The sequence below is a fragment of the Sinocyclocheilus grahami genome, unplaced genomic scaffold (genome assembly GCF_001515645.1).
Source record: "Sinocyclocheilus grahami isolate Dianchi unplaced genomic scaffold, SAMN03320097.WGS_v1.1 scaffold801.1, whole genome shotgun sequence".
In the NCBI taxonomy this organism is placed as follows: domain Eukaryota; kingdom Metazoa; phylum Chordata; class Actinopteri; order Cypriniformes; family Cyprinidae; genus Sinocyclocheilus; species Sinocyclocheilus grahami.
This window is the reverse complement of record NW_015505980.1, coordinates 27,527-42,200: the sequence shown is the minus strand read 5'-3', so window position 1 is coordinate 42,200 and position 14,674 is coordinate 27,527. Positions and strand designations below refer to the sequence as shown.

Here is a 14,674-nt window from a genome sequence, read left to right as displayed (position 1 = left end):
AATGTAATAATTCATTTAATATCAAATTAAATATGTATGCAGCAACCCAGCGTTACCCACGAAGCCAACTTTGTGTGAGGACTCAAAAAAATCACTGAATCGTTTAACTTTTGGTGTGAAAAGGCTTTTATATTTGCCAAAAATAGAACTTTTTTATTTTAAAAACAAACAAGCAAGCCCTGTCCAGATTTAAAAAGTAGCGCAAAAGTAACGTAACGCATTACTTTCCATAAAAAGTAACCAAGTAACGTAATTAGTTACTTTTTTATGGAGTAACGCAATATTGTAATGCATTACTTTTAAAAGTAACTTTCCCCGACACTGTGTGTATATATATATATATATATATATATATACACATAATGTGTGGCATTCAGCCAGTGATTACTCAAAAAATTGTGATGCAGTGACAACATTCAACATCTGTGCGGTTACACCCAAAACATAAAAAAGCCAAAACACTGCACCATACATGTGCTCAAGAACCCTGCCTAAAATCCCATCTATTACAATAAATATCACACACAGCCTAAGCTCCATAAAATGAAACATACCTACAATGATACTCCATGCATGTAAAGCTGGCAAAATAATCATCGGATTAATGCATGAATGGCATACTCTCAATGAGCTCTGACATACTATAAACATACAATACAGCCTCTACACTGTTCAGAAATATAAGATCTTTGTAGCAATATTACATAAATATGTCAAGAATTATAAACGTATTACCAATATCCAGCTCTTTTGATTTCCTGGCCTCCTCTGCACTCAATGTCAAAGCCAGTTGTATGTCCTGATCAAATTTATCTAAGGAGAAATATAAATAGGCAGGCACTTCAATGTTACCTTTCCACGTACTTAGTTGATTTGCTAATATTTATTTGAACCATCACAATCGTAAATTGAAACATAACCTTGCAAATCTAAATTGAAATATTACTAAAATACCACTTCTAGACAAAATAAAACACAGTGGAAAACCTACCATCACCATCTTGTGAAACGGTCACCTCTTTTTTAACCTCAAGAATCCTTGAGGTAATGGCATTCTTTACATCTTGAAACTTCGCCACTGGAAAAAAAAAAGTAATTAAATTTTTGTGTGTGTGTGTGTGTGTGCGCGTGTATGTATACATAGTTTTATCATTCCCATACTTCCTTCTATGGTATTTCATAGCTTCCATGACTTTCCTTGGCCTGTGTGTCATAAATATCATAAACACACATGTATGTATATATATATATATATATATATGATATTTATGACACACAGGCCAAGGAAAGTCATGGAAGCTATGAAATACCATAGAAGGAAGTATGGGAATGATAAAACTCATTAAAATAATGAGACACATGATTTTGTCCAGACTGGTAGTGTACATGTTAGTTTATTGCTGGAATCTGAAGGGATAATTGATCTATAATTCAGCTGGAGCCATCATTAAGGGGGAAAACAAGCCAATAACTTTATATCCACCCAGACACTAAATGCAAACCTCACCATTACTCTGAGGGAAGATCTCCTCTGCATTTATTATGCTGGCGGAGGCGGCTGGTTTTTCGTCTGCGCCGCTGGGTCTGGAAGAAGTGCAAGGTTTTGACCGGCAGTGATGCTTGTGGTAATGTGAATGGAAACTGGGTATATCTTTGTGGCTCTGTGAGCAAACAGTGCACAGAACATCGAAACTCTTCTCATTGCCCTGGCTCTTGTGTGTCAGGAGGATGTGCGTCTTCATCTCGGCGTAGGTGGCCGTGTTTTTGTCGCACTGGCAACAGCAATAACTGCATTTATTTTCGGTGGCCAACTGTTTCATGCACTTTGTGAACACAGTTTTCCTTTCCTCCCTGGATTTCTCAGAGCCCATGCAATGACAAAGTTGCCCAGGGCTTGTACTCGCTATCGGACTCTCAACGGTGTTTTCCGTGGATGCTTGGGAATTATTCGGAGCCGCTTCCAAGCAGTAGTAATCTTGGCTGTGCAGACTGTTGTAGTGCTCCAGAAACTCTGCCTCGGTGTCGTACAGCATGCTATCGCACAGCCCGCAGAAGTAGCGCAGGACTATGTCGCCGGCGTGCTCATTGGCACAATGGCGCCGCAGGGTGGAGTCCTTGAAAAACTTCTGCGGACAGTGGCCACAGGCGAACCTCTGGAAACTGTGGCTGCTCAAATCGCCGCAGTGTTTCCGCACCGCCGCCTCAGAGTCGAAGAGGTCTTCACACATCCGACAAAGCCAAGACTCTGCTTTGGGAAGCGGGATGCAAGAGGAAACCATTTCGGGTTCGGTGCTGGTGGACGGTTTGGGGGACATACTAGACGAGACGCAGTCGTCTGCCGTGTCTTCTCTTTCCTGGTAGTAGCTGTGCCCTCTGTGGCTTACGCCAACATGGGCCATGATGTCTTCCATCCTCTGCATTTCCACCTTGCACTGTCTGCAGTGGAAGAGGAAGTTGGTCAAATGAGCACCACCATGGAAGCGGCTCATGTGCAAGCGCGCTATAGACGACTCGCCCATTATCTTGCCACAGACTGCACATTTGTGAAAGATCTGATTGGCGGCTTGGAGGTGTTTTCTTGCTTGATCCTCCTCTGTGAAGCGTAGGCCGCACTCACAGAACCAGGCGAGCTGTGACCATTTTCTTGGTTCAGCTTGGGAATCTATGCTGGCCAGTCTTTTTCGTTTAGCTGAAGGCCCGTCTGAATCGCTCCCACATGCCGTGGCGTTCTGAGCCAGTTGGATTTCACAGTAGTTGCTGTAGTACAGAAGGGCCCTGTCCATGCTGCGCACACTCTTCACCTCATGTTTCAGGAGCTCTTTGTGCTCCTCCATCTGACTCAAGCTAAAAAAATGTTTGGGGCATGAGGAGCAATGACCCATGACCGCCATCGTCCTCATGATGTCAGCCACGCTTTGATCGGCACTGACAATAGCGCAGCCATAATTGCAGTGCACACTGGGAAACAGAGAAAAAAAAGAACAAAATAGTTAGTGCACGATAAAAAAATGGACCCCATGTATCCAACCACGTGATGAGAAAACGTGTATAAATCACGGCAGAAATACATTTCCCGAAAATGTTCTTTGATGCAAACAAACAAAAACATGATTGGATAACTGGACGAACCAGTGAAATGATCTCATTGCACACCATCTCAAACATTGTTTTAAAAATTCTGAGTTACCTTTGTGAAAGTGTCATCAAAAATGTTTTTATAATTTGCATATTAAGATGGCGTTCCCAAACATCATCCACCTCCAAATGCAAGATGGCATGACAGTTTACTGTTTCTTCTGCATGCTCCGAGGCGCAAATAATTTATTATGTATGAAAAAAGGACACACGTTTCACCAGTTTTAAAATCTTTCATTTTTATTGTTACTTTGTTCCAGTTTGTGCATAGTGTGCATGCGTGACCTACACTTACAAAATATGCAGGTTACAAAAACGGCCCGTACACGTACCATTATGACCATGGATTTTGTGTCACTTGCACTGTATGCAGACCCTCGTGTAAAATTCGAAGTATATTTTGGGCTTTAAAGAAAGTGGGTCACCCACACATGGTGGCTGCCATGTTGACATCACATGACCTCAACATCACATGATTTCCACTTCTAATCTGTTAAGCTAGGGTTGTTCTTTATTTGTTATACAAGAAAAACTCATGCAATAACCATGGTTACAAATTGGTATATGTTTCATTAATCCTGGAAACAAACCCCTTAATTTTCCAAATATTTTGTCTTTGCTCCTTTTTTTTAACAGCAACTACATACAATATAACATAGGGGACTACACTGCAGACTAAATTGTAAACATTGCAAACCCTGGGTTAACAGTCTCCTGGGTTTATCCATTTGCTTAATACTTTTCGGATCTTAAAATAAACAGGGCAGCTCCAAAAGGGTCCTCGCACCATTGGTGCTTGAGCCATAAAAATGAGTGCACCTTTAACACGCATACACATGCATCATGTCAGATGGACTGAGAAAAGTACAACTTAAATCTGAGAAACACCAATATAGACTTACTTGAAGTGTGCTCTTGCCTCCATATGCGAGGTGAGCACCTTAGCGCAGGCTGTGCATTTGACAGTGAAGGTAACGTCTTTACAGAGAGCGATTAACCGGTTCTTTGTGTAACGAGGGACTGGTATGGGTGTGCTTGGTTTTTTCTCTGAAAGTCAAGACATGACATTAAATGTTAAAGAGAAGGAAACAAACAGGAATTGTTCACAGAGACACATGATGAACATTTTTAATATGTATCAGCCAGTCCTAACAATACCACAAAACAGCTGGAAACAGTCTGATGAATGTGCAATTTGGATTTGATTGTAGAAGACCACACACCCCAGAGAGTGATGGACTGAGTGAAGTGTTTTTTTGCAGACATGTGCTCAAGGCATTCGTCCTTGATGTTGAAGAGGAGGTAACAGGCAGGACATGCAAAGCATACAATCAGCTGATAGCTCTGGGAACGGCTGTGACCATCAGTTTCAGGGAAAGACACCTACAGACGACATCAAGCACAAGAGACAAAGGCATGGCTTACATGCCACATCATTTCCATAACACAAGACAATGAAGTAAACACTTAAAGTGGTCATATTGTACTAAAGATCTTTTAAGATAAAGTGTTTTATCTTAGTTCTGGTCTTAAAGGAATAGCTCACCCAAAAATGAAACGTAACTCATCCTCAGGCCATCCAAGACAGCAGATTTGGAGAAATTTAGTAATGCATCACTCCAGTCAATCAATTAATGTCTTGTGAAGTAAAAAGCTGTGTTTTCAAGAAACGAAACCTTGTTAAAGTGCTTTAACTTCATTATCAAAAGATCAGTCTATAATCCGTAATAACACTTTGTCCAGGGAAAAAGTCCATCTCCTGTTGTTGTCTCGCACCAAAATCCAGCCACACATTTGTTAGGGGCCAGGCACCTATTATATCTGTTAGGTTTCTTCTGCTCTGGAAGTCTATAGCAGCCCAAAGAACCCTTTGTCGGAAGGTTATGAATTTGGAGCGTCCACCCCAAACTCTTTAGCGCCACCGACAGGTCAAATTTGCACTCATATTTTCGCCAATAACATTTTTGAACCTGAAGGTTTAGAAGTAAAATTACTTTTGCCCTCTGATCCCTTGGCTCATGCAGAGTCGAATGCACACCAAAATGTACATTTCTATGGGACAAGTTTTTCGCAATTTTGAATTTTGCGAAAAATCTACTTTTTCCGAACTCGGCCAGATGGTTTGTCCGATTTTCACCAAAATTGGCTCAGATCATTTTCAGACAATGTTGGCAAAAAGTTAGCAAGCGATTTCCGATAGACCAAACTGTTCTCGTAACGCATGTTAACAAATTTGATACCAAGTTTGTGCAAAAATGGACATGAGGCTATATTTCCGCAATGCTTTAGCAGATTCTGACCAAACTTGGTGTGTGTTATAATAAGCACGACCTGAGGGCACATGAGTAGTTTCGGCACAGTGCCTCCAACAGGTCAAAGATATAAAAAAAATGACATTTCTGCATATAAATTCTGACCAGTTTAGCCAAAATCAAATCGGCATACCAAATTGAATGATACCTAATTTTCCTATGCCTGCCTTTTTGGCCGTTGACCATTTTGATTTTAGTAGTAAAATACTGTATCAACAGATGTCTTTAACAGGGTTCTCCAGCCCTCCTCTTGGAGAGCTACCATACTGCAGAGTTCAGCTTCAACCCTGAACACCTGAACCAGCTAATCAAGGTGTTTAGTCTACTTAATTACAGTTAAAGTGTCTGTGAACCAGGAATTAATGCAAAAGGATCATGCAGAAAACTACACATGCAAATATTTATTCGTATTATGATTTATTCTTTCCAAAGACGTGAGGGACACTTGAAACTGCGCAAGGGGTTCGCGTTATTTTAATCAGAATACGAAGCAGTCAAATGGTTGTGTGCGAAAACGAAGCTTCGGACGTCACAGATCACGTGGTTTTGGCAAAATGAATCAAGCTCTGGAACAGTGCTTCACTGTGAGATGTTTTGTTTTTTGATACAAGCTTCGACGCCTCTGTGTCGAACGTCACATCACTACATTTGACCTCTGTTGTGCTTGTCCCCCTTTGCTTCTGCTTGCAACTACATTTTAGAGCTGTTTTTGCTTGTTAATGGTGCTTGATCTGTGCATATTTCTCTCCTATATTTCTTTCTCTTCATTTTTTCACAGAAGAAAGCATTATTATGGATATGGGACTCTTTGGTAAGCAAGTGATATAATGCTAAATTTCTCAATTTTTTTTGATGAAGAAACTAACTCATCTATTTTTGATGACCTAAGGGTGAGTACATTTTCATCAAATTTTCATTTCTGGGTGAACTATTCCTTTAACAATTTGTGTGGCAATGCATTCAGACAACAACTGGCCCATTTAATAGTCAGGGTCAGAGAGGGCGGAAAAACAGGTGTACTACTGCAACACTGCACTTTACTCATCTCACTCACACAAAACACAGCTCTGTACTTCTCAAACTGCATCAAAACACATGTAAACAAATGCACATTCGTCCTCAACATTAACATTTCTATGAATAATACTCTCGTCACTCAAGGGTGATATTTAACTTGTAGAGCTTCAATGATAAGTAGGCCTACATTAAATCACACATGCAATGCAAATGGGTTTTGCTAAACATCACGTCTGGGTTTGACTTATGAATAAATTATCCATAAAGAATGTCAGGTTTCAGAAATCACACCGAACAAAATAAACCATCATCATCATTGAATAAATGTATTCATGTTTTTTCAAAAAAGAACTCGATTAAACATTTTATTAAAAAATATATTAACATGTTTACTTTGAAATTGCAGGGGGGAAAAATACTATATGACCCCTTTATAACATCAACAATCATAAAGATGAAAATATAGATAAATGAAAACCTTAGATCCCACATGGTCGTTCCATGCCCGTTTGGAGTGAAAGTAGCGGCCACAGGCCACACAGGCATAGAAAGCAGCGGGGCTGCCTCTCAGCGTAATTGTGGGATCACAGGGTGAATGATCAAACCTGACAATAAAAAGTTACATTTGGTCAAACAGAAAAATTCTGAGCAATTTGTGAACTTGTACCAAGTACCTTTTAAGATGACCCTCGAGCAAAGGAACATTGTCATAGACTCTGCCGCAGTTGATGACCGGGCAGGTTCGAGGAGAACATTGTGCTGCAACGGGAGCCGATCTGTGTCTACACGGTGAGCTGGCCGAGTTCACGGTGCCGGGCTGTAACCCTGAGCAATCCAGAGAAAGTGAGCAGAAGCACCACCCATATACACATACACTATTAGTGGAAATATTAAAGTTACAACAATATTACAGACCTGGCATTTTTAGCCAAATATCCACACATCGCTTAGCATCGCTACTGCCACTATTACTATGGCTGACCGACAGCTCGTGCTGCCCATGTGCTTGCTGTGAAATTATTTTCTCCTATAAAACAAATCACAAAATCTATGTCATTTATCCTAAACATGCACTGCAAGTCACCGTCATTTCTATAGCACTTTATACAATACAGATTGTTACCAAGAAGCTTTGCCGTTTAGAATAGTTCACCCAAAAAGGAAAATTTGCTGAACATTTACATCCAAGATGTTAATGTGTTTCTTAACGGGAACAGATTTGTACAAATGTAGCATCGCATCAGTGTCTCAGCAATGGATGCTCTGCAGTGAATGGGTGCCGTCAGAATGAGAGTCCAAACAGCTGATAAAAACATCACAACCCACTCCAGTCCATCAGTTAACATCTGGAGAAGCCAAAAGATGAAACCAATCCATCATTAAGACGTTTTTAACTTTAAAGGACTAGTTGACTTCCAGAATAAAACAATTTGCTGATCATTTGGCTAGATAAGACCCTTATTCCTCGGCTGGCCCTTTGAAGCTGCATTGAAACTGCAATTTGGACCTTCTATTCGCTGGCCGCCATTGGAGTCCACTATATGGAGAACAATCCTGTCATGTTCTCCTCAAAAACCTTCATTTCTTTGCGACTGAAGAAAGATAGACATGAACATTTTGGATGACATGGGGGTGAGTATATCATCAGGAAATGTTTATTCTGCAAGTGAACTAATCCTTTAAACCAGGGGTCACCAAGTTCGGTCCTGGAGGGCCGGTGTCCGGCAGAGTTTAGCTCCAACCCTAATCAAACACTCCTGAAGCAGATAATCAAGGTCTTACTAGGTATACTTGAAACTTCCAGGCAGGTGTGTTGAGGCAAGTTGGAGCTAAACTCTGCAGGACACCGGCCCTCCAGGATCAAGTCTGATGACCCCTGCTTTAAACTGATGTGCACTTAAAGAGAGTAGCATAGTGCAGGGCTGTCCAAACTGGGTCCTGGAGGGCCGGTGTCCGGCAGAGTTTAGCTCCAACCCTAATCAAACACTCCTGAAGCAGATAATCAAGGTCTTACTAGGTATACTTGAAACTTCCAGTCAGGTGTGTTGAGGCAAGTTGGAGCTAAACTCTGCAGGACACCGGCCCTCCAGGATCAAGTCTGATGACCCCTGCTTTAAACTGTTGCTTCCGGCTAAACTATGAGTCCATCATAATGCTTCCTCCGGTGAAAAGGTGTTCTGGTCTGAATCAGGAGAGAAATCACCGTTTACAAGCCAAAACAGTTGGTGTTGTGGATTTTGATGCGAGAAGGAAGTGTTATTATGGATATTGGATGGATTTTGGCCAGAAGCAACAGATTAAAATTAAAACACCTGAATGCTGGATTTGTTTCTTACAAACATGCAGCTTTCGTCTTCTCCAGATGTTAACTGATGGACTGGAGTGGTGTGGATTATGGTGCTTTTATCAGATGTTTGGACTCTCATTCTGACGGCACCCATTCACTGCAGAGCATCCATTGCTGAGACAGTGATGCAATGCTACATTTCTACAAACCTGCTCCCAAGAAGAAACACATTTTTAGTGAATTTTCATTTTTGGGTGAATGGTTCCTTTAATCTTGAGTGATGGTATATGCAACTATGCAATTTTTTCCCCAAGTCTATAAGGACTGAGAAATGTCAAACCTTAAAAGCTTTGCACTTTTCAAGCCTCTCCAGTTTTTCCACGGCTACTTGCCGTGCCAGTCTGCCCAGTGTGGACATAGCATGAGCCCTCTGCTGGTCAACCTGCTCCTCAATCTGAGCGTTGCATTAAAGCACAACAAGGACAAAACAAGAACATTCCCCCCCAAAAAATTCTGATGCAGCTTATACATGTAAATAATATACAATGCATAGTTCACCCAAAAATTCAGTATATATTTGAAGATTGTCAAAGCTTCTTTTTTTTCTCCATACAATGAAGCAGGACAGTGCTTGACTACAGTATCATAAAAAGGTGTCTATATGAGCCATGCACTAAACGTTACATTATACTTCGCTATTATACGAGCCATGTTTGACATGACTGATGCCAAATATCATTTGACCTTCCATTGGATTGTGACCAATTGTGATGCAAATGGAAATGTAAGACCACCATTTACATGGCATTCATGCATTTGGTAGATGCTTTTATCCAGAGACTTACAATGCATTTAGGATTTTGTTTGTTCACTACAGTTTAAGTAAAAAAAATCACTGCAATACAAACCAGAAAAGAGTTACTTAAATATTAACCCGTTCCTCACATAAAGCTATCGCACGGGCTTCTGAAAACTTGGAATACTGCACATTTTTGGAGTTTGGCCACTCCAGTCCATCAGTTAACATCTGGAGAAGCCAAAAGATGAAACCAATCCATCATTAAGACGTTTTTAACTTTAAAGGACTAGTTGACTTCCAGAATAAAACAATTTGCTGATCATTTGGCTAGATAAGACCCTTATTCCTCGGCTGGCCCTTTGAAGCTGCATTGAAACTGCAATTTGGACCTTCTATTCGCTGGCCGCCATTGGAGTCCACTATATGGAGAACAATCCTGTCATGTTCTCCTCAAAAACCTTCATTTCTTTGCGACTGAAGAAAGATAGACATGAACATTTTGGATGACATGGGGGTGAGTATATCATCAGGAAATGTTTATTCTGCAAGTGAACTAATCCTTTAAACCAGGGGTCACCAAGTTCGGTCCTGGAGGGCCGGTGTCCGGCAGAGTTTAGCTCCAACCCTAATCAAACACTCCTGAAGCAGATAATCAAGGTCTTACTAGGTATACTTGAAACTTCCAGTCAGGTGTGTTGAGGCAAGTTGGAGCTAAACTCTGCAGGACACCGGCCCTCCAGGATCAAGTCTGATGACCCCTGGTTTAAACTGTTGCTTCCGGCTAAACTATGAGTCCATCATAATGCTTCCTCCGGTGAAAAGGTGTTCTGGTCTGAATCAGGAGAGAAATCACCGTTTACAAGCCAAAACAGTTGGTGTTGTGGATTTTGATGCGAGAGGACAACAGGGGATGGTCTTTTTCACTGAAGGAAGTGTTATTATGGATATTGGATGGATTTTGGCCAGAAGCAACAGATTAAAATTAAAACACCTGAATGCTGGATTTGTTTCTTACAAACATGCAGCTTTCGTCTTCTCCAGATGTTAACTGATGGACTGGAGTGGTGTGGATTATGGTGCTTTTATCAGATGTTTGGACTCTCATTCTGACGGCACCCATTCACTGCAGAGCATCCATTGCTGAGACAGTGATGCAATGCTACATTTCTACAAACCTGCTCCCAAGAAGAAACACATTTTTAGTGAATTTTCATTTTTGGGTGAATGGTTCCTTTAATCTTGAGTGATGGTATATGCAACTATGCAATTTTTTCCCCAAGTCTATAAGGACTGAGAAATGTCAAACCTTAAAAGCTTTGCACTTTTCAAGCCTCTCCAGTTTTTCCACGGCTACTTGCCGTGCCAGTCTGCCCAGTGTGGACATAGCATGAGCCCTCTGCTGGTCAACCTGCTCCTCAATCTGAGCGTTGCATTAAAGCACAACAAGGACAAAACAAGAACATTCCCCCCCAAAAAATTCTGATGCAGCTTATACATGTAAATAATATACAATGCATAGTTCACCCAAAAATTCAGTATATATTTGAAGATTGTCAAAGCTTCTTTTTTTTCTCCATACAATGAAGCAGGACAGTGCTTGACTACAGTATCATAAAAAGGTGTCTATATGAGCCATGCACTAAACGTTACATTATACTTCGCTATTATACGAGCCATGTTTGACATGACTGATGCCAAATATCATTTGACCTTCCATTGGATTGTGACCAATTGTGATGCAAATGGAAATGTAAGACCACCATTTACATGGCATTCATGCATTTGGTAGATGCTTTTATCCAGAGACTTACAATGCATTTAGGATTTTGTTTGTTCACTACAGTTTAAGTAAAAAAAATCACTGCAATACAAACCAGAAAAGAGTTACTTAAATATTAACCCGTTCCTCACATAAAGCTATCGCACGGGCTTCTGAAAACTTGGAATACTGCACATTTTTGGAGTTTGGTTGTGTGAATCATGATGGAAAAGAGCAGCTTGGACATTCTGCCAAACATCATCTTTTGTGTTTCACAAAACAAAGGCTGCACGTTCGGAACAAGATGATGGTGAGTAAATGAAGAGAGAACGACCTACACTTTGAATTTTTATACTCTAGACAGTGTTTAAGGAAACTCACGGTGTGTGCGGCAGACATGCCACCCTCATCCTCTCCGTCACTCAGCAGGTCAATGCATTCCAACACCGGTCTGAGAGGACCCTCCTAAAACACAGTGTTTTAATGCGAATTAATCAGTTCTGCTAGATTACACAGGCTCAAATCCAGTTCCCAAGTGTGAAGACCTAGATCCAGACAACTGTCCTAATAACTCAAATTAGAAATCAATAGGGATGTAACAATTAACCGTGAGCCGGTTGAAAATCGATTCAAATATGTGACGATTCAAATCGGTTGAGATGCTAAACAAAACGTGATTCATTTAGGGGCAGGAGTTTATATGAAAGCATGTCTGAGGGGAACTTACTGTCTTTAGAAAAGTCTAGATGGTATTTTTAATTTTCTTCTTGCCTCTGTATAATGCATATTAAAGGGGTCATATGATGCGATTTCAAGTGTTCCTTTCTCTTTGGAGTGTTACAAGCTGATTGTGCATAGATAAGATCCCTGAAGCTGCAAAGACTAAGGTAAGGGGCGTTACATTTCCTACGAGTGCTTGCGGTGTTCGGCCAATCACAATGCACTGGGTCAGCTGGCCAATCAGAGCAGACTGCGCTTGTCGGAAGGCGGGGCTTTGTTGAAAACGAAGCGTTTGAGAGAGGCGGGGCATAGAGGACCTACAATAATGTACAGTATTTGAAAAATAATGTGTTTTTTGAACATTAAAGCATGTCAACATATTCTGTTACACAAAATAATGATCTTTAAAAAAGCATCATATGACCCCTTTAAAGTTCATAAGTGCAGCGCTGCTTTGTTTACAGCGGAAACCAAGGAAATGCTTTAAGCGCCACCTGCTGGCAGAGAGTGCATCTGCGTCTCGTTCAGCTCGTCTGCTGTTTCGGTTTCATGCAGATATTTGTTATGAATAAACTGAAGTCAAACCTGTTTTTGTTCCGTTTTTGCTTTAAATTTAGAAATTATACAATCTAATTTAGATTAAAAACTGCTCATGTTGCATGTATGCTGCCTCTTAGTTTGGATCGTGATTAAAATGCAGTGTTTACCTCTAATTTTAAAAGGAAAGAGCACAGACAAAGCCTTAGTTTGTTAATATGAAGAGATTTATTTTATTTGTGTTACTTATTTATTTGATTTGGGGCTTCTTTTTTTTTCTATTTACATTATATTTAAATGTAGTCATTTAGCAGGCGCTTTTAAGTGCAGCATTTTGTCCAAGCAATAATAAAAGCACACATTTATTTATAATTTGTCTTAAAACTCATTAAAAAAAAAAAAAAAAAAAAAAAAAAAACTTTAAACAAATCGTGAATGGAATCGAATGGTGAGTTGAGTGAATCGTTGCATCGCTAGAAATCAAGGCTGTGATATTTTAGGCACACTTACAGACACAAACTCCACCTCATCCTCCTCCTCATCCTCCTCCTCATCCTCAGCGACTGTAGAGGCAGACATCACACCTGTGCTCTGTGGAGCATCACATTCACCACTGACACCCAAAACACAGCAGTATCACATGAAGTACTGCATGCACAAACGATTTTAAAACGAACTGCACACGCTTTAACATTATAAACAGCATTTACATGTTATTGTATGTCATTAGACGTGGATAGAAGGAGCTAATCAATCCTGACAGGACAATGAGAGAAAGTCACACCAAACAAACTGTCTCGAAAGCTGCTCTGTAATGACAACGCTTGCAAACAATTCACCGCCAAGACAAAATCGCACAATCTAACGCTAATTCGAGTAAAAGTTAGCAAACCATTACCAAACCTGAGCACGTAGGAAGCCATCATCAAATCTAGCATCACAGGAAGTCAGCTCGTCAAAATAAAAGTCGTTATTTATTATTATTATTATTATTATTATTATTTTACCGTTATTTAAATAATAATACTGACACGACTGTGCTTTTTCTTTCTTTCTACAAAGTACTACAATTATCTAGATTTTTTTAAAAGGGGGGAAACATGATTGCTTGACTCATACTGTAGGCTATGCAAGCAATTTTAATTTAAAAAACATTTATTAATAATTGTTAATATAATCTATGATTATCAAGACAACTTACGCATAAAAACTGTATAGTCTACTTGTTTCATAACTAAAAAAATATGATTTAGCTTATAACTTTTAATCATATACGTTTACGGTAAAATATTATTGGCAACGGTATCCTTTATACAAGCATATCAAGCAGTAAATCGCTTTATAATTCCTAGTTTGTTTATAGGCTATATATTTCTATAGTTATCCTAGGCCTATTTCTTCTCCCTTTTCAAATCTCGTATCACATCGTAAAGGCATTTATTTTCAATAAAAATTAAGGAAATAATCAAAAAGTTGAAAAATAAACTATCGGGTAGGGTTAGGGTAGGTGTAGAAAGGGCTTTGATTGACAGATGTCTCGTCCAGTCAGCGGTGAGTAATCCCAAACCAATGGCGCTGTCTCAAACTATACCTACCTTTTCCAGCTTGTCTGATTGTCGTTGTGTTTTCTGACTTGTAAATTTGTTTTCGAGTTTGTCATTGTGTTTTCTGACTTGTTATAATGTTTTCTGAATTGTTGTTGTGTTTTCTGAATTGTTATTTTGTTTTTTAGACTTGCATTTGTGTTTGTAATTTTTTTTTTTTTTCAGAATTGTGATTTGTTTTGCACTTCTCGGCCACCGTAAGAAATAGTATCCTAAGCAACTGCGTAAAATGCGCATTGCGCATGCGTGGCTGATAAATAAGAAAATTCAGAAAAGACTACTTTTGTGTAAATATTGTATGCTACCAAGAAGTTTTGAAAACTAATAAACAATGAAAGATAGACGGAGGTGGCAAGTGTTATTATTTTAGGATAGGGAAAACTGCAATAATTTGTAGCGTTTCACAGTTTTTGTTCTGCGATGATATTATGGTCATTGTTTGACAGGTATGTCGTCACAGTCCACATCACGCGAGGAGAAGCGCACGCGCGCGCATTTCTGAAG

The 14,674-nt window shown here is 39.8% G+C and overlaps 1 protein-coding gene across 1 annotated transcript; it reads right to left on the bottom strand.

The window, feature by feature from the left end:
• Positions 1-384: 384 nt before the first annotated feature.
• LOC107561964 (E3 SUMO-protein ligase ZNF451-like) lies at positions 385-13,517 on the bottom strand. The gene is made up of 13 exons (XM_016246521.1): positions 13,465-13,517; positions 13,077-13,179; positions 11,691-11,774; positions 10,857-10,970; positions 7,380-7,491; positions 7,139-7,289; positions 6,943-7,069; positions 4,359-4,518; positions 4,038-4,182; positions 1,508-2,958; positions 992-1,078; positions 736-813; positions 385-581 (listed from the first exon to the last, which is right to left on the bottom strand). Exons 2-13 carry the CDS (start codon positions 13,143-13,145, stop codon positions 385-387), a joined length of 2,775 nt encoding a protein of 924 aa, XP_016102007.1. The 5' UTR covers positions 13,146-13,179; positions 13,465-13,517.
• Positions 13,518-14,674: the final 1,157 nt, after the last annotated feature.